At 42.9% G+C, this 22,041-nt stretch overlaps 1 protein-coding gene across 2 annotated transcripts in view; it reads left to right on the top strand.

Moving 5' to 3' along the window:
• The window catches only part of LOC127001480 (glutamate receptor ionotropic, NMDA 2B-like), a 204,719-nt gene that overhangs the window by 96,727 nt on the left and 85,951 nt on the right, over positions 1 to 22,041 (top strand). For both annotated transcript variants that reach the window (XR_007755303.1, XM_050866034.1), the window contains exons 6-7: positions 6,904 to 7,090; positions 14,533 to 14,677. Coding sequence is in view for 1 of the 2 variants with exons in the window: in XM_050866034.1 (XP_050721991.1) it covers positions 6,904 to 7,090; positions 14,533 to 14,677 (332 nt within the window). In the remaining variant the exon portion in view is untranslated. The remainder of the gene's footprint in view (positions 1 to 6,903; positions 7,091 to 14,532; positions 14,678 to 22,041) is intronic.

The raw sequence follows: 22,041 nt of genomic DNA, 5'->3' as shown, positions 1-22,041 counted from the left end.
CTTTTTTTCTTCTTCCTTTGCTTCCTCTTGTTCTTGTTCTTTTTTAATCTTCTTTTTTTCTTTTCTCTTTCTTTTCTTCTTCTCTTCCTACTTTTTTTCCTTATTTTTTTCTCGTCCTTTTTTCTTTTTTTTTCTCTTGTGTTTGGAAAAAGAGGAATACGAGACTAAGAAGGAGGAGGTGGAGAAGTGTAGTGAGTAAAAAGAGCAATAAAAACATGAAAAAGAACAAGAAAACGAGAAAAACTATCACAAAATAACAACAAAACAACAAATCTGGCATCACTACAACCCCCACTACCACCACCACCACCACCATCACTAACAACAACAACAACGAGGGTACGAAGAAGCCGCAGAAGGAGGAGGAGGGAGCGATCGTGAGCAGCGTTGCCAGATTATCGTATTCACCACATTATGTTTATCGTTTTCAGGCCTCAAACTCCCGTACCTACACAAATAACGAAAGAATATTAAAGTTGGCGTTAAAACTGTTATTTACTGATGTTTGTTTGTTTGTTTTTGCTATAGATATCAGTCAGAAACTACGAAAATGCAATACGGTGTGTACGACAATTTGGCAACGCTGAACGTGAAGGCTTGCCGGGATGTCCTGACCCCTGAGACACACCAACGTCTGACTCGCGTGTACTCCCGACGTCAAGGGCCTGAAGATTACCCACGAGTCCTCCAGTAACAGAACCTTCGACTATCTGGCTCCAGGCTAAGGGGACCGCCGCGAGGAGACGGCACAAACCAGGCGGAAAAAGTTTGGAAAGTTTCGTTAAGTCGGCGCAACATCTGTGGTCATATGCCGGAGAGAGACAGAAGGGGAAGGAATTATAGGAGAAGGAAATAGATCCCAGGAAACAGGACACAGCCCCCGATTAATACCTGGTACCCATTCACTGCTGGGTGGACAGGTATCGGAAATGCCGCCCAAATTTTTCCACTCCGCCCGGGAATCGAACCCGGGCTCTCTCGGTTGTGAGTCGAGTGTGCTAACCACTGCGCCACGAAGCCCCTAAGAAGAAACAAGAAAGAAAAATAGATAGAAAGGTAAAATTGAATGAGCTTGTTGACATAGAATGATAGAAAAAGACACACAATGGACAGAAGGAAAATAAGAAGGAAAACAAAATTGATAAGAACAAGCTACGTGAGGGATTAGTGTACACAGAATCCGATCCTAGGCAACAACAACAACCAGAAGTCTGCAAAGAGGTTATGAATCTTCTCGCTAATGTTCCCGATAATGTGCTGAATCTTCCGCTGATGCAACCGTTTCTTATTATATCTTCTTTAGACAATACAAAAACTGCCTTAAAACGTTATATGCCAGCAATACACAAAGAACAAGGTGAAGAAAAACAACAGCTTGAAAAAGGAAGAAGGGGACAAGAGGTAGATTAAAAGAATGATTGTAAAATGACCAAACTGAGTGTAGCGATCAAAACAAAGACAACCCAACAGCGGACCAGATAACCTTTGCAAGAGCGACTTCGAAGCGCATCTGAAGAGCCACGCGGGCTTCGCAAAGGACGACGAAGAAGGCAACGAAGATCAGAACCCACGATAAGAGGCAGAACGTAAAGCTATAGCCGGAGGAACCGATATAATGGCGAAGATCCAGGTGAAAGAGAGATACATAACCACACAAACGCACACATACATACAGATAAACAGACAGAGGGCGCCAAAGAAGTTAATGGTTTTCGTCAACATGATAATCTAGACAAATCCTCCAAAGAGCCTCTTGAAAGCCTATTTTATTGTGCGTCTCATTCAAGGATTCTCGACTCCAGCGATCGGCCAGAAAGGGAAGGGAAGGCTATTTATATCTGTTGTTGAAGGAGATGAGCCGAAGAATGGGGCTGATGGGAGGCTTAAACGGATGAAGGGAACTGCCATCTTGCGGAATAAGGAGAAAAAAGAGAGAGAGAGAGAGAGAGAGAGAGAGAGAGCAAGCAAACATATCAGAGAAAGTGAATAAGAAACAAAAATAAAACAGCGGCTGAAAAGAAAAGAATAAAAGAAAAGAGAGAGGGACAGGAGAAGGAGGGAGGGAGGATGAAATAAAATAAATAAATAAGAAAAACACGAAAGGGAAAAAGAAAACATAGCGATGATGAAGAGCAGAAAGAAAGAAAGAAGCAACAGAAAACGAGAGAAATGCGGACAAGAGAAAATGTAAGAGACGAAAGAAAGAGGAAGAAAGAGGAAGAGAATGAAAAAAAGAGGAAATTATGTCACTCTCTCAAAAATGAAATAAAGCAAAAGGAAAATAATGTCTGAGAAGGAAAGGGAAAATTGCAAGAAACAAAAGAAAGATGACAAAGAAAGAAAGAAAAAAAAGAGGTTATATCACAACCCCCCCAAAAAAAGAATAAAACATAGGAAAATAATCTACGAAAAGGAAAGTGAGTAAGAGAGAAATATGGACGAGAGAAATAATGCAAAAAGAAAACGAAAAGAAAGATAGAGAGAGAAAAAAGAGAGGAATTACATCACCCCCCCGAAAATATAAATAAAAGAAGGGAAAAAAAACTTTGAATAGGAAAGGAAAAGAAAGAGGAAAGAGGAAAAATAAAAAGGAATAGGGAAAGAAAGATAGCGAGAGAGAAAAAAAAGGAGAAATTACATCACCCTTATAAAAAAAATCTCTGAAAAGGAAAGGGAAAGAAAGAGGAAAGGGGAAAGAGGAAAGAGAGAAAAGAAAAAAAGGAATAGGGAAAGAAAGCAAGCGAGCGAGGGAGAAAAAAAGATAAATTACATCACAAAAAAAATATCAAACAAAAGAAAAATATCACTGAAAAGGAAAGGGAAAGAAAGAGGAAAGAGGAAAGAGGGAAAAGAAAAAGGGAATGGGGAAAAAAAGATAGTGGGCGAGGGAGAAAAAAAAGATAAATTACATGACCAAAAAATTATCAAACAAAAGAAAAATATCTCTGAAAATGAAAGGGAAAGAAAGAGGAAAGAAGAAAGAGGGAAAAGAAAAAGGGAATAGGGAAAGAAAGCTAGCGAGCGAGGGAGAAAAAAAAGATAAATTACATGACCAAAAAATTATCAAACAAAAGAAAAATATCTCTGAAAAGGAAAGGGAAAGAAAGAGGAAAGAGGAAAGAGGGAAAAGAAAAAGGGAATAGGGAAAGATAGTGGGCGAGGGAGAAAAAAAAAGATAAATTACATGACCAAAAAATTATCAAACAAAAGAAAAATATCTCTGAAAATGAAAGGGAAAGAAAGAGGAAAGAAGAAAGATGATAAAGAAAGTGCAATAAACGAAAGAAAAATAGCGAGGGAGGAAGAAAAAAAAGATAAATCACATCAGCCAAAAACAAAAACAATGAAGAAAAAAACTGAAAAGGAAAGAAAAAGAAAAACAGAAAACGAAAAACCGGGAATGAAATCGCAGCAGCTTAAAAAAAAACAAAAAAAAAAAAAAAAAAAAAAAAAAAAACGTATTAAAAGAGGAGATGAGGACTCGGAAAAAAGCAAGAAGCGGCAGAGAGAATATTAACGATGTGAGGGACTGAGACGCCGACCCGACCCGACCCGACCCGACCGTCTGCCGCCACATCGTAAATGGGAAATATAACCGACAAAAAAATACGAAAAAAAACATCACAGTGGGGAAGAAGACTTAAAAAAAAATCTCTTACATAAATACATCACGAGGGAGAGGCGGTGGCTGAGTGGGTCGGGGCGTCAATCAAACTTTTAGAAGAGAGATGTGAGCCATGTTCGAATCCCAGTATTGTCCTCGTAAGCCACAACTCCAAGACAGTGATCTCGTACGGAAAAGTAGACGTAGAGTAAGGAAGAGAAGAGGAGCAGTAATGTAGGAAGGGACGCAGAGGAAGAGAGGAAGGAGGGAAGAGATGAACAGAAATGGAATTATAGGAAAAGAGGAAGGGAAGGAAAGTGAAGAAAGGGAGGGATAAATTAAAGGAAGGAAAGGGAAGGAAGCAAAGTAAAGGGAAAGGAAGGGAAGGGAAGGGAAGGAAAGGGAAGGGAAGGGAAGGAAGGGAGGTATAAATGAAAGAAAGGGAAGGGAAGGGAAGGGAAGGGAAGGGAAGAGAAGGGAAGGGAAGGGAAGGGAGGGAGTGAATAATAAAACGAACGAAGGAACGAAGGAAAAAGAAGGGAAGTGAGAGAGAAAAAGGAGGAAAAGAAGGAAAGGAAGAGAAGGAAGGAGCAAGGTAGAAAGTAAGCAGGATGGACACACACACACACACACACACACACACACACACACACACACACACGGCCTAAACTTTCCATTGGTCTGAGAGGCTCCAGGTGTTTTGCTAATTGACCAGGTGACAAAGGAAGGAAGGGAGAGTGGCAGGGGAGAGGATGCTGCGGCGTCTCTCCTTAACTTAGAGCTTTCTTCCTCTTCGGTTTTAAATGGTTGCAAACTTTTAACTTTTTTTCTTTTTCTATCTAATTATGTATCTCTCTTCCTCCTCCTCCTCCTCCTCTTCCTCCTTTTCGTTCTCCTCGTCTTCCTCTTCCTCGTCTTCTCGTCTTCCTCTTCCTCCTCCTTTTAAGCCTTCTATTTCTCATCTTATTCCTCCTTCACTTCCTCCTCCTTGCCTTTCTTCTTCTCCTCTTCCTCTTCATCATTCTCTTCCTTCTCCTATTCCTCCTCCTCTTCCACCTCCTCCTCTGCCTTCTTCTCCTCCTCATCCTTTTTCTTTTTCTTCTTCTTCTTCTTCAACCTCCTCTTCCTCACCACCACCATCACCACCACCAGCACCACCACCACCACCACCACAGCACACGGTCAGGTGCAGAAAATAAATAATATATCCACGTAATCGGTGTCCCTGAGTAGCCTGCACCATCACCCTTAAGAGGCAGAACTGTAATGTTGCCCCCGCCGTAAGAGTCTTGTCAGCCCCACATTCGGAACACTCATCTCGCCGTCCCCTTGCCGTCCCCTTTCCTCGCCTTCCCTACAACGCGTATCAAAAGAGTGAAGGGGACCCAGGAAGCCGCCCAATGCCCCGACACAGCAAAAAAGGACCATCCTCTCCTCGTCAGTATGATTAGTAATACCTTCCCGTGCGTAGATACCTTGATCTTTTCCATTTCTCTCATACACACACACACACACACACACACACACACACACACACATATGCGAAGAAGAAAAAATAAGGTAGTAATCGAATATATCATAACATAGCCTACTTGCCTTCTTTTTCTATGTGAGTGAATAGTCTAAAGCAAACTTATTCCTTTGTTCTCGTGGTCTTAAGTAACAGTGACCAACAATGACATTTCGTTACTAGCATCAAATCGTTGTCAAATTATATATCTCCATAGAGGTCAAAGGTCATGAGGGAAACGACTGAGAGTAAGTGAACCAAAATATGTTATGGATCGTGGCAAATTGTGGAGGTTTGAAAGACTGTCAGGGAATGGAGCAGAATGTGAGGTCACGCGAGAATCTGTGAGGGGGTGAAACAGACGGTCAGAAAATGAGGGAGACTGAGGTGAGAGTAAGAAACCGTGATTGCCTACGACTTCAACAGTTTTCAGAGGGAAGCATCAAGACACCTCTGCAAATGACTCTGGCCTCTCTATTTTAATCCTTCTATTTCTCATCTTATTCCTCCTTCACTTCCTCCTTTTCCTCATCCTCATCATCTTCCTCTTCTTCCTTCTCCTCCTCTTCCACTTCCTCCTCATCCTTTTCCTTCGTTTTTTCTTCTTCATTTTTTTTCTTTCTCCTTCTTTTCCTTTTTTTTTGTTTTTGTTTTTCTTTTGTTTTCTTCTTCCTGAACGGGGTTTGGGGGGACAACGCCAGTGAGGGTTTTTTTGTTTCCTGTTTTTTGTGCCCTTGAGCTGTCTCCTTTTCTACTTCTACTTCTTGATGTTCTTTTCCTTTTTCTTTTTCGTTTTCTTATTTTTTCGTATTCTTATTTGTCTCCTTTTTCTTTTCTTTTTCATTCTCCTTTTCTACTTCGTCTTCTTCTTCTTCTTCTTCTTCAGTTTTCATTTTCTTTTTCTTCTAATGTCTCCTTCTCAAGCCGCCTTTCCTTCTTCCTTCCCCTTCTTCCCGCCTTTGGTTCCTTCTTCCTCAGTTTCCTTTTCCTTTCTCCGTAAAGATACAATTGGTGAGGAAACGATCAACTCCTTTAAGAATCGCATTGATCGTCACGTCGCTGCGTCAAGGGTGAACTGAACGCACCCGCGCCGAAGTACAAAAGTGCTTTAATTAATCCGTTTCGCAGGTCACTCAAGTGGCTGGCGAATTGATTAAGTCACACACACACAGACACCCCCACCCACACCCACACCCACGCACCCACACCTACACCCCCCCCCCCCCACCCACACACACACACATGCGAAGAAGAAAAAATAAGGTAGTAATCGAATATCATAACATACTAGCCTTCCTTGTTATGTGTATGAGAACTCTAAAGCAAACTTATTCCTTTGTGGTCTTTGTTATCGTCGTATCAAGTATTAAAGTAGACAGCGTCGTAATGAGCCAACAGGTTTTCTGCTTACTGTTCTTCAATGTTTCCATGTGTGACCAAATTCCTCAATTCTTCATATTCCTCCATCACAGTCTCTTTCTTGTTCATCTCCCGCCTTCTCCATCTTCCTCCTTTCTCATTTTCCCTTATCGCCACCCTCCTTCCTTCCTTCCTTTCTTATCTCCCGCTCTCAACTCCTTTCTTCCTCCATCATCTTCCTCCTTCTCCCTATCTATATTCCCTTATTACAACCCTCCTTCATTCCTTCCTTCCTTATCTCTCGCTCTCAACCCCTTTCTTCTTCTAACATATTCCTCCTTCACACCTTCCCCCCTTCCTCCACCCCCACCGTCATGTCATCTCCCTCATTATGCTCCATCCCTCACACTCTCCCCATCTCTCCCAACAGGCGTGCACTTCGAGACCACGGAGGTCGCGCTCATTGAGGAGATCGAGAACGCCATGCTGGTCTTCGGCTGGGGGCTGCACGGTCACCTACAGGACGAGACCAGTCGGGACGTGGTGCCCAGCCTGGCGCCGGCACTCTCCTGCGACACCGGGGACGCCAGGTGGAGAGGAGGCGACAAGTTCTACAGGTGAGTGAAGAAAAGGGAGAGTGACAGGACGTGAAAGTGAGAGTTAGGGAGAGTTAGGACATTAGTGGTGAGGGAAGGAACACACTGAGGAAAATGACGGAGTGGTGAAGGGAAGGAAAGAATGGAGGAGGAAGGAAGGAGTTAAAAGCGGGAGATAAGGAAGGAAAGAAGGAAGGAAGGAGTGTGATGATAAGGGAAGATGAGTAGAGAGGAAGATGGAGAAGGAAGGAGATGAATAAGAAAGGAAGGGTAGGCGTGAGAGTGTGAGTGAGGGGGGAGTGATGAAGGGTAGGAGGGAGAGGGTAAAGGAGGGTGAGAAAGAGGGAGAGGAGAGAAGGGAAGAAGGGAATGAGTAAAGGAATGAGGAAGAATGGAAGTGTGTGTGTGTGTGTGTGTGTGTGTGTGTGTGTGTGTGTGTGTGTGTGTGTGTTTGGGGGGTGGGTGGGGGGAAGCTTCCTACCTATACACTAAAATAAGTATCTTCATACCACAACAAAGTACCGACCTGCCTCAAAAAAGTACAGTCACGCCAAAAAGTACTGTCTTACCCCCAAAAAAGTACCTTCACCGACCCCCAAAACAAATACCATTACACTAAATAAAAAGTTCCACTCACACACACAAACAAACACATACAACACTAGAAGACCCCCCTCCCCCCACCCCCCCTTCCCAAGTAGACCATGACGTCACGCTCCTAGAAGCCCTCCCATTGGCTGTCTCTTGGCTTACGTTATAAGCCCATCGCGGACCATTCGCCCAATTACGATAAGGCGGATGATGGCGTCGCTCGTTTATGCGGCCCATTACGATAAAGCAGATTAATGACGTCACCATGGAAATTACGTGATTATCCAAGCCCGCCAATAGGAGCGTCAATGGGGCTACTCTTTCAGACTCGCCTTCACCTTCTTCTTCTCCCTTCTTTAGTGTTGTTTTTGTTTTGGTTGAGTCTCCCTTTTTTCTTCTTCTTTGGGTTTTACTTCTCAATGTACGTCCGTCCTTCCCTTCCTCCTTTCCTTAATTCTACTCTTTTTCAATTTCCTTCACCTCCTCAACCTCCTCCCTTCCTTCTTTCTTCTCTATTGCTTAAGTTTAGTTTCGTCTTTCCTTTTTCTTCTTCTTTATTTCTACTTTTCATTATATATCCGTCCTTCCCTCCTTTCCTTCCTTCTGGTTCTTGATTTTCCTTTTATTTTTCGTTTTTTTATTTTTTCATATTCTTATTTGTTTCCTTTTTCTCTGCTTTTCTACTTCGTCTTTTTCTCCTTCTTCAGTTTTCATTTTCTTTTTCTTCTAATGTCTCCTTCCCAAGCCGCCTTTCCTTCTTCCTTCCCCTCCTTTCCGCCTTTGGTTCCTTCTTCCTCAGTTTCATTTTCCTTTACCTTCCCCAAGTCCCTTTCTTCCCTCCCTTCTCTCCTTCACCTTACTCCTCGTCCTGTTCCTTCGTAAGCCTTTCTTCCTTCCTCTTCCCAAGCTTCCCTTTCCCCTCCTTCCTTCCCCTTACTAAGCTTCCCCTTCCCCTCCTCTCCTACCCCTTCATTCCCCTTCCCTTCCAACAACACACACATATCCTCAAGGTTTTGCACACGTCTAGACATTTACCGAAAACCCTCCACACAGGAGGCATCAGCCTGCCAGCTACCACCTCTTCCTCCTTCCTTCCTCTCCTTCCTCCTTGCTCTAAGCTTACGACATCCTCCTCGGGGTTTTGCACGCGTGACACCACCTTTCCTCTCAGCCTTCACACCTGCACTTCGAGATATTCAAGGAAGGGAAAAAAGCTGTATGTGTTTTCTCTCTTTCTTCCGCCTGTCGCAACACCCAAGACCCCCCTCGAATGCTCGCTCGTGGAGAAATGAAAAAGAAAACGATAATAATGCTCACTGCCATCCACCTCTTTGCTCCCTTCTCACACCCGTCGCTGCCTCTCTCTCTCTCTCTCTCTCTCTCTCTCTCTCTCTCTCTCTCTCTCTCTCTCTCTCTCTCTCTCTCTCTCTCTCTCTCTCTCTCTCTCTCTCCATTCTTCCGTCCCTCCCTCCCACACTTCCGCCTAGTCTTATCTCCGCCACTCTTCCCTTCCTTCCCTCCTCCTCCTCCTCCTCCTCCTCCTCCACAGGCCGCCGTTACTTCCTTCCTTCCACCTTCCTCCTGTCATCTTAGGTTTCCTCCCCTTCTACTTCTTCTTCTTCCTCCTCTTCCCTTTCTTCCTTCCCTCCGTTCTTACGCAATCCTTCCCGTCTACCTTTCATCCTGTCCTCCTAACCAGTCCACCATTTTCTCTTTTTTTTCTTTTTTTTTCATTCTTTTGTTTTTTCTCTTCTTTTCCATTCTTGCTTTTCTTCAATAGTTCCTTTGCTTTCTGCTTTTTCATCTTTTCTTCAGTTTTTTTTTGCTTTCTTTGTTCCTTTTCCATCTTCCTCCTCCTTTTCTTGAGACTTCTTTTATCTCAGTTCCCCTTTCTCTGTCTGTCTGTCTGTCTGTCTCACTTCAGCATTCCCTTTTTTATCTACAAGCAAGCCTTCTCTCTCTCTCTCTCTCTCTCTCTCTCTCTCTCTCTCTCTCTCTCTCTCTCTCTCTCTCTCTCTCTCTCTCTCTCTCCTGGGGTTACACTTTCTCCTCATCCCTCCATCATCACTTTCTCCAGTTCCCTTTTCATCTCAGTCTTTCCCAACCTTCCCTCTCCCTCCCCGTCCCTCTCTCCCTCCCTCTTCTTTCCTCTCAGCCGCTACACAAGAGTCAAGACAAGCATAAAGGCAGGAATTCAAAGGTGGAGGCGGCGCGGTTGGGGAAAGCAGCCGCATCGAATACACCCGCCCGCCTGCCTGCCAGCCTGCCTACATAGTCTGCCTGGCTCGTTTCTTTCCATCGAGGAGAACGCGCGCTTCGGGGGAAATAACGCGAGGAAAAAAATGTAATAAAACAGTGAAGAACGGCGTGTCGAGGAGGTTTTAGAGGCTCGCGTGTTGCTCCAGAGGGCCGTGATAGGGCGGGGATTGCCGTGTTCCTGAGGTGGGAATGGTAGGTGTGGGAGTTTGTTAGTATAGGGCAAAACGGAAGGGGAGAAACGGGGCAACTGGTGTGAGGGAATGTATTGTGATGCTGGGAGTCATATGAACGGGGTGGTGGAGCTTTGGAGTGGTGAGTAAGAGAGGGAGAACAGTGAGTGAATGAACTGAATAAGCGGGGAGGGAATGGTTGGCGTGGGAGTTAGTGTAGGGCATAATGGAGGAGGAGAAACGGAGCTACTGGTTGCAAGGGAATGTAATGGGATGCTGGGCGTCACTGATAAGATGGTGAAGGTTCGGGGTAGTGAACTGGCGAAGGAGAACAGCGAGTGAATGAAGTGAATGAGCGAGGAGGGAATGGTTGGTGTGGTAGCTGGTTAGTATAGAGGAAAACGAAGGGGGAGAGACGGAGCTACTGGCGAGAGGGAATATAATGGGATGCTGGGAGTCATTGATAAGGTTGGGGTAGTGAACAGGCGAGAGAAAACAAGAAGTGTGTGACTGAAACGCCAGAATAAAGGCCAAAAAGGTGGATGTGGTTCAAGATGGAGGGAAATAGAAGTTAAGAGATGGATACGGTTTCAACACGGGGAAAACAAAGGCCAGTAGGTTCCCATGGTTTCAAGATAGAGGGGATGAGAGGTCAGAGAGAGCATATAGTTTCAAGACGGTGGAAAATAAGTAACTGGGTGGTAAATGTATAAGAAAAAGAAAACAAAGACCAGAAGGAGCACATGGTTTCAAGATAGAGGGGAAGAGAGGTCAGGGAGAGGATATAGTTTCAAGACAGTGGAAAATACGTAACTGGGTCGTAAATGCATTGGAATAAGTCGGTAGTTTAAAAGCGACTGGAATCCATGACGTGAGAACCAGAATCTAAGAAAGGAAGATCACAAGGTTTCAGGATAGAGGGGAATAGAGGTCAGGAAGAAGATGTAGTTTCAAGACAGTGGAAAATACGTAACTAGGTCGTAAATGCATTGGAATAAGTCGGTAGTTTAAAAGCGAGTGGGATCCATGGCGTGAGAACCAGAAATTAATAAAGAAAATAAAACGAAAACATAAAATCACCTGGTAAAGAAAACGAGAGAGGGAGTGCTTGAAAATTAAAAGCGAAACCGGACGGATGAAAAAAAATACCGTTCTTTGATGTGGAGTTAATAAAGAAGCTCGAAAAACTGAGAAAAAAAAGAAAACATGAAAAAAGTGAGGAAGGTTGATGGAGCTGAAGGAAGACGGAACAGGAAGAAGAAAATATAATATGGTGACCGAGGACAAGAAAAAAATGGATAGTCGAGAAAGTAAAGACTGCGGACGGGAAATATAAGATGTTAATGGATGTAATGTGAGGGAAGCTCTTGATGGAGCTAAAGGAAGACGCGACAGGAAAGGAAAATATAATATGGTGACCGAGAACTTAAGAAAAAACGGGCAGCCAAGGAAGTGAAAAACGAAGAATAGGAAATATAAGATGTTAATGGATGTAATGTGAAGAGAGGCTGTTGACGGAGCTGAAGGAAGACGCGATAGTAAAGGAAAATATAATATGGTGACCGAGAACTTAAGAAAAAATGGGTTGCCAAGGAAGTAAAAACGAAGAATGGGAAATATGAGATTTTAATGGATGTAATGTGAGGGAGGCTCTTGATGGAGACTGGAAGAAGACAGAAAAGTTAAGAAAATTATGAAATGTGGTGATCAAGGACTTAAAACAATGGGTAGCCAAGAAAGTGATGACGATGAATAGAAAATATGAGATGTTAATGGATGTAATGTAAAGAGAGGCTGTTGATAAAGACTGGAAGAAGACAGAAAAGGAAAGAAAATTATGAAATATGGTGATCAAGGCCTTAAAAGAAAGGGTTGTCAAAGAAGTAAAAAAACGATGGATAAGAAATAAAGAGTTGCTAATGTATGTAATGTGAAACTGTTGATTGAACTGAAGGAAGAACCGAATAAAAAGGGTAGTCATTATAGATAGATTGAGGCTTCAAAAGATTATACATATATAGATTTACATAGATATTCAGACAACACAGACACTATGGCCCAGACCAGGTGGGCTGTCCTTAAACCTAAATGAAATCATATTGATCTCATGGCACCAAGACTTTGCATTTCTACTTCAGCAAATATCAAATTGAAGGAAGTGGCGATCGAGCTTGTTTTTAAAGGCGTCAGTCGTGTTGCACTGGACCACCGAAGAACATAGATACAAGACGAAAAATAGATACAGATGGATCAAAGAGCTATCAGGTAATGGGTAAAAGGAGGCCTGAAGGGGAAGGGAAATGGGGAGATATGGATCCATTATACGGCAATATCCTCCAGTGTTTTAGGTGGAAATGAGTATGGGAACGAAGGGCGGGGAAACGTTACAATAGAGTGATGGGAAAGTAGACGGCAAAGGTATGTAGGTTATGATCATTTTGGGGTTGAGTGATGTGAAGAAAAGGAAGATGAGAGAGAAAATGGAGTGCGGGTTGGTTATGTTTTTTCGTCTGGATTGGGAAAAGGTAAAAATGCCAAAAAAGGAATATGAAGGGGAAAATAAGGTGTTTGGTATAGTTTATGATATTTTTGGATTAGGAGAGAGGCGTAATAATAATAAGAAGAAAACAGACATGGAGGAGAATAGAACGTGAATGAAAGAGGAAAGACTGGAGGTAGATGAAAGAAGAAAGAGGAAAGAGATAAAAAGTAGAGATATGGAATAGAAGAGTAATGAAAACAAACATTGAAGAGAATAGAACGTGAATGGAGGAAAGCCTTGGAAGTAAATAAAAGAAGAAAGAGGAAAGAGATAAAAAGTAGATATGGAAGAGGAGAGTAATGAAAGGCGAGGTTCAGTAAAGAGGAAAGAAAGCGAGGAAAAAAAGGAGAGAACAGCTGGAGATAGATATAGAGATGAAAGAGGAAATAAATATGATAAAAGATGAGGAGGAGGAGCTAAATAAAAGACAGAAGATAGAGAAAAATAGGAAGGAAAGTAATGTTAACGAATAAAAAGATAACGGGAAAGAGGAAATAGACATAAAATGGAGAGAAAATGAATAGAAAAAATAATGGATATACGAAAAAGGAAAAGAAGTACAAAAGAAAAGGTGGTGAGTAGAAAAAAAAAAAAAAAAAAACGAAAGAAAGTCTACGACGAAAAAACAAACAAAAACAAATATTAAAACAGAAAAAAAGATCTTGTTGAAAGGAGAAAGAAAAAAGAGAAGCGAGAGAAGAAAAACGTAAACGAGGCAAGCAAAATTATTAAAGGGCAGCTGAGGAGGAGGAAGAGTTGGAGGAGGAGGAAGAGGAAGAAGAAAGAAGGAGGATAAGAGAAAGAGGGAGGGAGGCGGTGAGGAGGAGGAGGAGGAGGAGGGGATGCTGAGGGGAGGCGAAGGGAAGATAAGGTCGAGGAAGGGGAGGGTGAGAGAAAAGATACGAAGGAGGAGGCGAGGATAGGGAGGACGAGAAGGCAGGACAGGAGGGTGGGGACGAGGACGACTTGGCTCTCATCTTAATGGGATCTCGAGGAGGCGGCGGTGACCACTCATAAACGATGGAAGGAAACACGGGAACACGGAAACACGGAAGACCAGACAGCAGAAAGCGATTTAGTGATTCAGGGCCACTTTCACAGTTCGCCATGAGGGGTTGATAAGCCTCCAGACCAATACCAAAGACTTCAAAAATTCCGTGTGTTTAGTGATTGGTGTTCATATTTAGGTTAAGGAATTTGAGGCAACCATACAGGGAAATCTCTCGTGTATCTGGAGTTGCCTCGAAAATCTAACCATTGTGAAGTGTAGAAGATTGAAGAGTTTGGTTCAGGGGATTACAAAGCCACTGTGTTGGACTGAGAAATTGGCTCCTAATCTATTGGTCAGCTACTTGAGTGACTCACGGAACAGACTAAAGCACATTTGTACGTACGCGCGGATAAGTTCACATTCACCCCTGACGCAGTGAAGTGATGATCAACGCAATCCTTAAAGCAGTTGATCGTTTCCGAACTAACTAGACATCCGTGATCCAGTGGTTACCGTGCCAAGCTATGAATCCATGGGCCCAAGATCGATTCCCAGCTGTTTATTCTTTCTCTTGCGCTGGTGGATAAATTGATACCTGAGGAACCTGGGGAAAGGAAGAAGAGGATAAAAACTGAAAGAGAAAAGTGAGAAATGCAGGAAAGAAACGTAGGAGGAAGAGGAAGAGGAGGAGGAGGAGGAAGCCATGCAAGATAGAAGAGGAAGAGGAAGTAGGCGAGGGAAGAGCAGGGAGAAAGAAAGAGAAGGAAGGAAGGAGAGAGAGAGAGAGAGAGAGAGAGAGAGTGTTTAAGGTGATGTAATGAGAGTTAAAGAGAAAGAGGCTGGGTGTGATGGTGTGGTGGCGGTGGCGGGCGAACCAGGCAATCAAGGCATCGTTTTCACCGTGTTTCAGGTTCCTCAAGAATGTGAGCATCGACAGGGACAGCCAACCCGGCACGCCCAAGCTGGAGTTCAACAGCGACGGGACGAGGCACGCGGTCACCCTCAGGATCATGAACCTTCGCCCAGACGTCTCACGGAAACTCACGTGGGAGGAGGTAAGTCACGGCCACACCTACACCCGTCTGCCCCTTTGTCTGTCTCTGTCTGTCCTTAGAGGTTAGTTATAGCCTGTCTGTTTACCTGCAAGAGGAAAGGACTATCAAGACACCCCCTCCTCCCGAAATTGACCTCTCTTCCACTCTTCCAAACTATATGTCTAAACTATATGTCAAGTTTATGTTTAAGAGGTTAGTTTGTGTCTCCGTCTGTCTGTTTGTCTGATTCATGTTTAGGGGTTAGTCTGTGTCTCTGTCTGTGTTTGTCTGTCTGGTTCTTGTCTGGAGGTTAGTTATATAGCTAAGCCTGTCTGCCTGGCTATCTGGTTCTCGTCTGTAAGGTTAGTCTGTGTCTCTGTCTGTGTGCTGTCTTTGTTTATCCTAGTTAGTGTCTGTCTGCCTGTCTGTCTATCTGGGTGCTGTCTGTGAGGTCAGTCATATAGATGTGTCTGTGTTTATCTGGTTCCTGTCTATCTGTCTACCTGCCTTCGTTTGTCTGTCTGTCTGTCTGTGTGGCCCTCATCTTGCTTAATTTCCTCTCCTCTCCCTCTTTGCTCTTTCTTTTCCTCTTATTCCTGGCGTTTCCTCCATTCCTCCTTGCCTTTCTCTCTCTCTCTCTCTCTCTCTCTCTCTCTCTCTCTCTCTCTCTCTCTCTCTCTCTCTCTCTCTCTCTCTCTCTCTCTCTCTCGTCTGCCAGAGTGAGTCTCCTTTTTTCTCTTTCTCTCTCTTTCCCTAAATCTTTCCTCCTCTCCTCCATTCTTCCGTATCTTTGTTTTATTTGGCTTTCTTTCTCTTTTCCGTTACTCCTGTTTCTTCTTTTATTTTCCTCTCTCTCTCCCTAAATCTCTCCTTCTCCTCCATTCTTTCTTATCTTTTCTTTATTTTGGTTTCTCCCTCTTTTCCGTTTCTGGTGTTTTTTTTTTTTCCCTTATTTTCGTTTCTGTTTTTCCGAAGTTTTTTATTTATTGTTTTGACTTATTTTTTTCTCTTTTCTTTATTTTCTTCTTCATTGTGTTCGTGTATCTCTTGCATTCTTCTTCGTTCCTTCAGTCTTCATCTTTCTCTCTTTTATATCGTAGCGCAGTTTTCTTCTTTTTCTTTTCTTTAATTTGTTTTGTTTTGTTTTGGTTCAGGCATCACCGTTGTGTCTCTCTGTCTCCCGTTCTCGTTCGCAATACTTTCTTCTTTTTTATTTTTTTTTCTTATTTTTCCTTTATTTCGTCCTCTCTCACTCCATTTCACTTCTCCTTTTTCTATACTTTCCTCTTCCTCTTTATATATTTCCTTCCTCTATTTCTTTTTTCATCTTATATTCATTTTTTTCTACTTTTTTCACTTTTCAATTTATATATATTTCCTTCCTCTATTTTTTTCATCTTATTTTCCTTTTTTTACACTTTTTTGTACCGTAAAATTCATTCTCTCTCGCTGCACTTCCATTTCCATGCTCAATTTCTGTCACTTCCCATTTTCTTCATGTCCTCCATTTCTCCGAACAGTTTTCTTTATCCACAGTCTTTCTCCTTCCTTTCCTCCTCCTCCTCACTTATTCTTTCTCCTCACATTCTTTATCTTTCCCTCTGGACGATTTTATGCTCACTTTCTGTCACTTCTAATTTTCTCTCTGTCTTCCACTTCTCTCAGCAATATTTCTTCTTCGTAGTCTTCATCTTTCCCTTCCTCCTCCTCTTCATGTTTTCTTCTTCCCTTTCAATTCAATATATTTCTCCTTCTGTCTCTTCTCTTCTTCCATGTTCCCTCCTCCACCTTCCCTTCCCCCCTACACACACGCACGCACACGCACACTCGCCCACACTCGCTGGTATCCGTGACACAAAAGTTTATGTCTGTGCCTACGCTTGTTGACTTTCTGTTTTTCCCCTCTCTGTGCAGGCGCCCGTCGTCCTTGTCTGTCTGTCTGTCTCTCCCGCGTCACTACGGATTTTTGTTTATATTTATTCGCCTTTGTCGTGTCCTCCGTTTATTGTTTTTCTTTTCTTTTTTTTCGTCTTCTCGTGCTGACACACACTCGCTTTGGTTGTTGCCGACTGAGGGAGGAAACCGTTAATATATTAGAAGGTGATTTTAGAGCATTTTCTTTTGTTTTTGTTTTTGTGTTTTCTTTTCTCAACACAATAATTTTCTGTTTGTTCTCGCATTTTCTTTTTTCTTCCACTTTGCAAAACTCATTGTGATTCTTCTCTTCACTGCATCGGTTTATATTTCAATTGTTTCTGCATTTTTTTCTATTTCAACTGTTTCTGCATTTTATTAACAATATTTCCTTATTAAGATTGCTTCTGCGTTTTCTTTTATGTATCTGCATTTTCTGAACAGGATTTTCTTATTCAAACTGTTTCTGCACTTTCTTTCCTGTTTCTGCATTTCGTGAATAGTATCTTCTTATTCAAACTGTTCCTGCAAATGCCAGAGCTCAATAATCGATCTAGTTTCTGCATTATTTTTTCTCCCTTTCCCTTGCCGAACTCAATTACCAATCTGTTCCTCATGCATGCAGTTTTATCTTTCCCTTTGAAAAGTCTCGAATTCATCTACTGCAATTTTTTTCCTATCCTCTTTTAGAACTCTATTAGCATCTAACCATCTCGTTCCTGCATTACGTTTTCGCCTTTCAAACGCAATTTTCCCATGTATTCTTCATCAATGTGAGCTTTTTCTCCACCTCCAATTTATCTTCTTTCCTTCATCTTCGATTCTCGCTACTTTTCCCTCCATTCATCCTTTTTTTCCCCTTTCTTTTATAATTCATCACACCTTAGGGCCTACATACTAAATCTATCGCATCTGTTTATCTTTACTCGTCACCGCCTCTGCATCAACAACTTCAACAACGACAACAAAAACAACAAAAATAATGAGGACTCGATACATACATGAACGTTCCCACAAATTATTAATATTCCCAACCCAGAAAAAAATATGAAAAAAAAAACTAACTGGGGCGTAATTTATATATATACTTTACTTTCCCCGCGGTGTGATGGACGCTTCATTTTTTTTTCCGTGGTAGTAATGTGAGTTACGTATACGATGATGATTTTTTGAGGTATTAATGACTAATATTTTTTTTTTCATCCTCGGCATAAAATTCGTCGGCATCGGGGAGTGTTCTGGGATTGGTGGGGTTGAGGAGGGGAAAGGGAAGGGGAGGAGAAGGATGAGGAGGCGAGATAAGGAAGGGGAGAGGGAGAGGAGGTGGAAGGGAAGGGGAGGAGAGGGATGAGGAGGCGAGATAAGGAAGGGGAGGTGAAGGGGCTGGGGTGGGAAAGGAAATGGTAAGGGGAGGAGAAGGATGAGGTGGTGGGATGGGGAAAGGGAGGGGGAGGGGAGGGGGGAAGGGGCGGGGTAGGGAAGGGGAGAGAGGGAGGGGGGAGTAGAAGGGAATTGGTATGAGTTCTCTTCCTTTCTTTTGCCACGGGGAAAGGAATACAAAGGGAGGATGGAGAATAGAGAGCGGGGAGAGGGAAGGGGTATGAGTTCTCTTCCTTTCTTTTGTCACGGCGATAGCAGTAATAAGTGGGGAGAAGAGGGGAGGGGAAGTAAGGGGGGAAGGTTGAGGGGTAGTCCATTCAGTAGGAGAGGTTAGGTTAGGTTAGGTTAGGGAAGAGGCACGCGTTCCCTTCCCTTCTGCCTCGGGAATGGGAAGAGGGGTGAGGGGGGAAGGGGGAGGAGAAGGGAAGGAGGCAAGGTGGAGGAGTGGGGTGAAGGGGTTAAGGAGGGGGAGGCTGAGGGGGAAGGGTGGAGGGGAAGGTTGAGGTGGGAATGTTGGAGGGGGAGATTGAGGGGGAAAGGGTGGAGGGGGAGATTGAGGGTGGAAGGATGGAGGGGGAGGTTGAGGGGGGGGAGGGCGGAGGGGGAGGTTGATGGGGGGGGGGTCAGTTAATTAAGTAGGTCTCTCTGGGTCACGTAGCCTTCCCGGAACAGAGGAAAGTTTAATATTAATCTCAAGTGTTTGATCTGATAATTGTTGTTGGTGTTGATGTTGTTGTTGTTGTTTTGCTGCGCCGTCTTATTTTTTTTTCTCCCTCGTGTCGTTTGTTTATTTGTTGTTTGTGTTTTCTGCGGTACTGATTCGATCTGTATTTTTTTAATATTTTGGTGCGATTTTTATTTATTTATTTTTTTTTTGCGGGTAAGTTTCATTGTCTTGCTCTCATTTTTCTGGACCTTTTTCCCTTTTTATTTTCTATATCCTGTATGGGCCTTAGTTTATAGCATCTTTTTTTTTATTCCATTTGGGCATTTTTCACATGTTCTTAGTTGATATGTTTCAATAAAAAAAAGCGGTGTTGACGTTTGTATTTTTTTTCACCTCTTTTTTTTTTTTGCTTTCTAAATCTTACATGGGCCTCATTTTCAGCATATTCCGTTTTTCCATCGAGGGATTTTTCACATTTTCCGTTATACGTTAACCTATATCCGTTATGAAAGAGGACAAGATTCCCATCCAGCGCTGTTGACGTAGTACGCACCTAACCTACATAACCCGTATTCCAACATCCCTTCCGCCTCCCTCCCCCCCACACACACGCGGCCACGGGACATGCTGTAGACCGAAGACACGACGGAGGCTCAACCCGCTTGCAGGAGTGATTAATGAAAGGCAGCCTGAAAAATTTACAGCCCAGCACCGTCCGTCAGTTCCCCTCTCCTCCCCAGGCCCGCCCGTGCTCGCGCGACCCCCAGCCCCGACGCCTCAGCCACAGGTGTCGGCGGGGTTGGCAGGTGTATCTGAATCTCTCTCCCTTTCCGTCAGTGATAAAAACTACTGATGTTCTTCTTTTCCCCTATGTAGAAATCAATGTATTTGTTGAAAAAGATGATAAACTTGTTAATTCAAAAGAAGCTACTCGTAAAAAATGAGATACGCAGCTCCCATGAAGTTATAAAAGTGACATTAGAAAATCAGAATCAAACGCGAACGGAAAATAAATCGAAAATAAAAACCTCGAACAAAGAGCTTATTATAGCGCAGAGTAAATATATCCCTTTTACCGTGGAGTTCAAAAATAAATAAAAAAGCAATTCAGTCCGCATTCAACGAAGTAATTAACGTGAACAATAAAATAATTGATGAAAATAAAAAGTGAAGACATATAAGTTCTAAGCTTTGGGAAAATGAATCAAGTGAAAAAATAATCACGGAATAATAAGAAACAAGTATTTTAAGCAAAAGGAGAAGAAAAAAATATATATACAAGGTAACGATGACGAGGAGGAAACCGGAGGACAAGGGGAGAGGGGAGAGGAGGAGAGAGGCAGAGTACGGGGGAAGAAGAGAAAGATGAAGAAGAACAAGAACTAGAAAAACAATAACAAGAAGAACAAGAACTAGAACAGGAAAAAAAATATAAAGAACGAAAAAAGAAGAAGAAAAAGAGACGAGGAGGAAAGGAGGAGGAGGAGGAATAATAATCACAATAATAATAAGAAAAAGAAAAAGAAAAAGAAGAGGAGGAGGAGTCGAGAATCGCAGCCTTCCGCCGGCGTCAGACACTACAGAGAGCGCGCGAGAGAGAAATTTAGGGATAAAATTTTTGCTGGCGACCGGCAACTCGATAATTGGAATAATTGTGTTGCCCGTTCCTCGTACACTAATGGGTAACGTTCCCTTTACCCGATACGCCCATTCTTCCCTGCCTTTACCTCTCTCCTTGCTAATGTTCGTTCTTTCTTTGTTCATCTTCGGAATGACTTATCTGTTTCTCTCGTTCCGTTCATTTTTTTTCCTTTCCTTTTCCCGGCAATATTTTCCTTCGTTTCATCTTTCCCTGTGATGTGCTTCTGCAATAACTGATTTTGCCTAAGCATCTGGTGCCTCGCTTTTGCATTTTTCTTTCTTTCTCTCTTTGCGTTGTTATTACGTTTTCTCAAGCGCGTTTTCTTTCTGTGTTCATGAAATTGGTTTGCTTCGCTTTCTGCTTTTCTAATAATCTGTCTCTGCTTCTGTTTCATTCCATTTTTCATATCTTGGATGATCTGTTTTTCTGTTATCTCTGCAATTCCTTTTACTGTTATTGCATTCTCTACAACACATTTTCTTTCCTCGTTCTTGCAGTTTGTTGCTTCGTTTTCTCTTTGTCTAACCAATTCCGTCTCGGTTTCCTTCTATTCTGCATTTCTTAGACTATTCCTTTTTGTGTTCTCTCTGTGCAGTTCCTTTTCCTTGCCTGTCGTTCCTATGGCCTCCCTTTCCATTTCGGGACGATAAAAGTTCGGCACGCCACCTCCCGCACGGCTTCCTGCGTCTGCCGTGTGCCCCTAAAACCGCGGTGTCAAGGAGGCCCGCGCGTGTATAGTTTTCCCGATGCCGCGCGGGTAACCTTGTTAGGGCACCCTCCTGTTTATTTTCCGATGCTGCCTCTAATGGACAAAGCCACATCAGCCGCTTCTTATCCCCCCCCCCCCCCCCCACCTCCACCCCCAGCTATTTATTTTTCCTCTTCCTGCTGCTCCTTTTCCTCTTCCTCCTCCTCCTGCTTCTTTTTCCTCTTCCTCCTCCTCCTGCTGCGTGTTTATTCGTCTTGAGCTTTTACCAATTACTTGATTTTACTTCACCAAAACAGCTTGCATTTTCGCGTTTTCTCCTCCTCTTCTTCTTCTCCTCCTCCTCCTCCTCCTCCTCCTTATCCTTCTCATAAGTTTCTTTCTCTACTTTATGATTTCTTTTGTCCAGTAATCATATCATTTGTCTTCTTTGATTCCTCATTCATCTTCTCCTCCTCCTGCTCCTCATTTTCTCCTCTAGATTATTTTCCTACCAATCTAACTGAGCACAAGGAGGAGGAAGAGGAGGAGGAGGAGGAGGAGGCCGCAAAAGCAGAGAAGGCAGAGAAGGTGGAAGAGGAAAAATATACGACGATTGCGCTTGAGAGAAAGGAAGACGAAAACGAAGCGGAGATATATTTTTCGGGGAAGCTGTTGCAGGATGGCTAACAAACACCCTCATGCTGGAACTCCCGAGGTCACATTCAGTTCCTTACGAGTGACAGAAAGAAAACTAGCTCGTTATGCGCGTTGCTTTTGGTTCTCATAATAATCTTCGTTCACTTTATTTTTTCTCTAACTAATCGGTATTTTCAAACCATTTTTTTTTCATTTGCATCTATCACAGCCAACTTTTCTTTTCTTCTATTTCTACATATAATAATTTCTCTCTCTCTATCTATCTGTCTATCTATCTATCTATCTGTCTATCTATCTTTGTTCTAATTAGTCTTTGTTGTCTGTCTGTCTTCGTGGTGGTGTGTTGTTCTTGGTGTTATTGTTTGTTGCCTGAAGTGTTTAATGAGTTAAGTTTATGTGTGTGTGTGTGTGTGTGTGTGTGTGTGTGTGTGTGTGTG

Source organism: Eriocheir sinensis, chromosome 21, assembly GCF_024679095.1.
Source record: "Eriocheir sinensis breed Jianghai 21 chromosome 21, ASM2467909v1, whole genome shotgun sequence".
In the NCBI taxonomy this organism is placed as follows: domain Eukaryota; kingdom Metazoa; phylum Arthropoda; class Malacostraca; order Decapoda; family Varunidae; genus Eriocheir; species Eriocheir sinensis.
The sequence above is the reverse complement of the archived record's forward strand: the minus strand, read 5'-3'. Positions and strand labels throughout refer to the sequence as shown.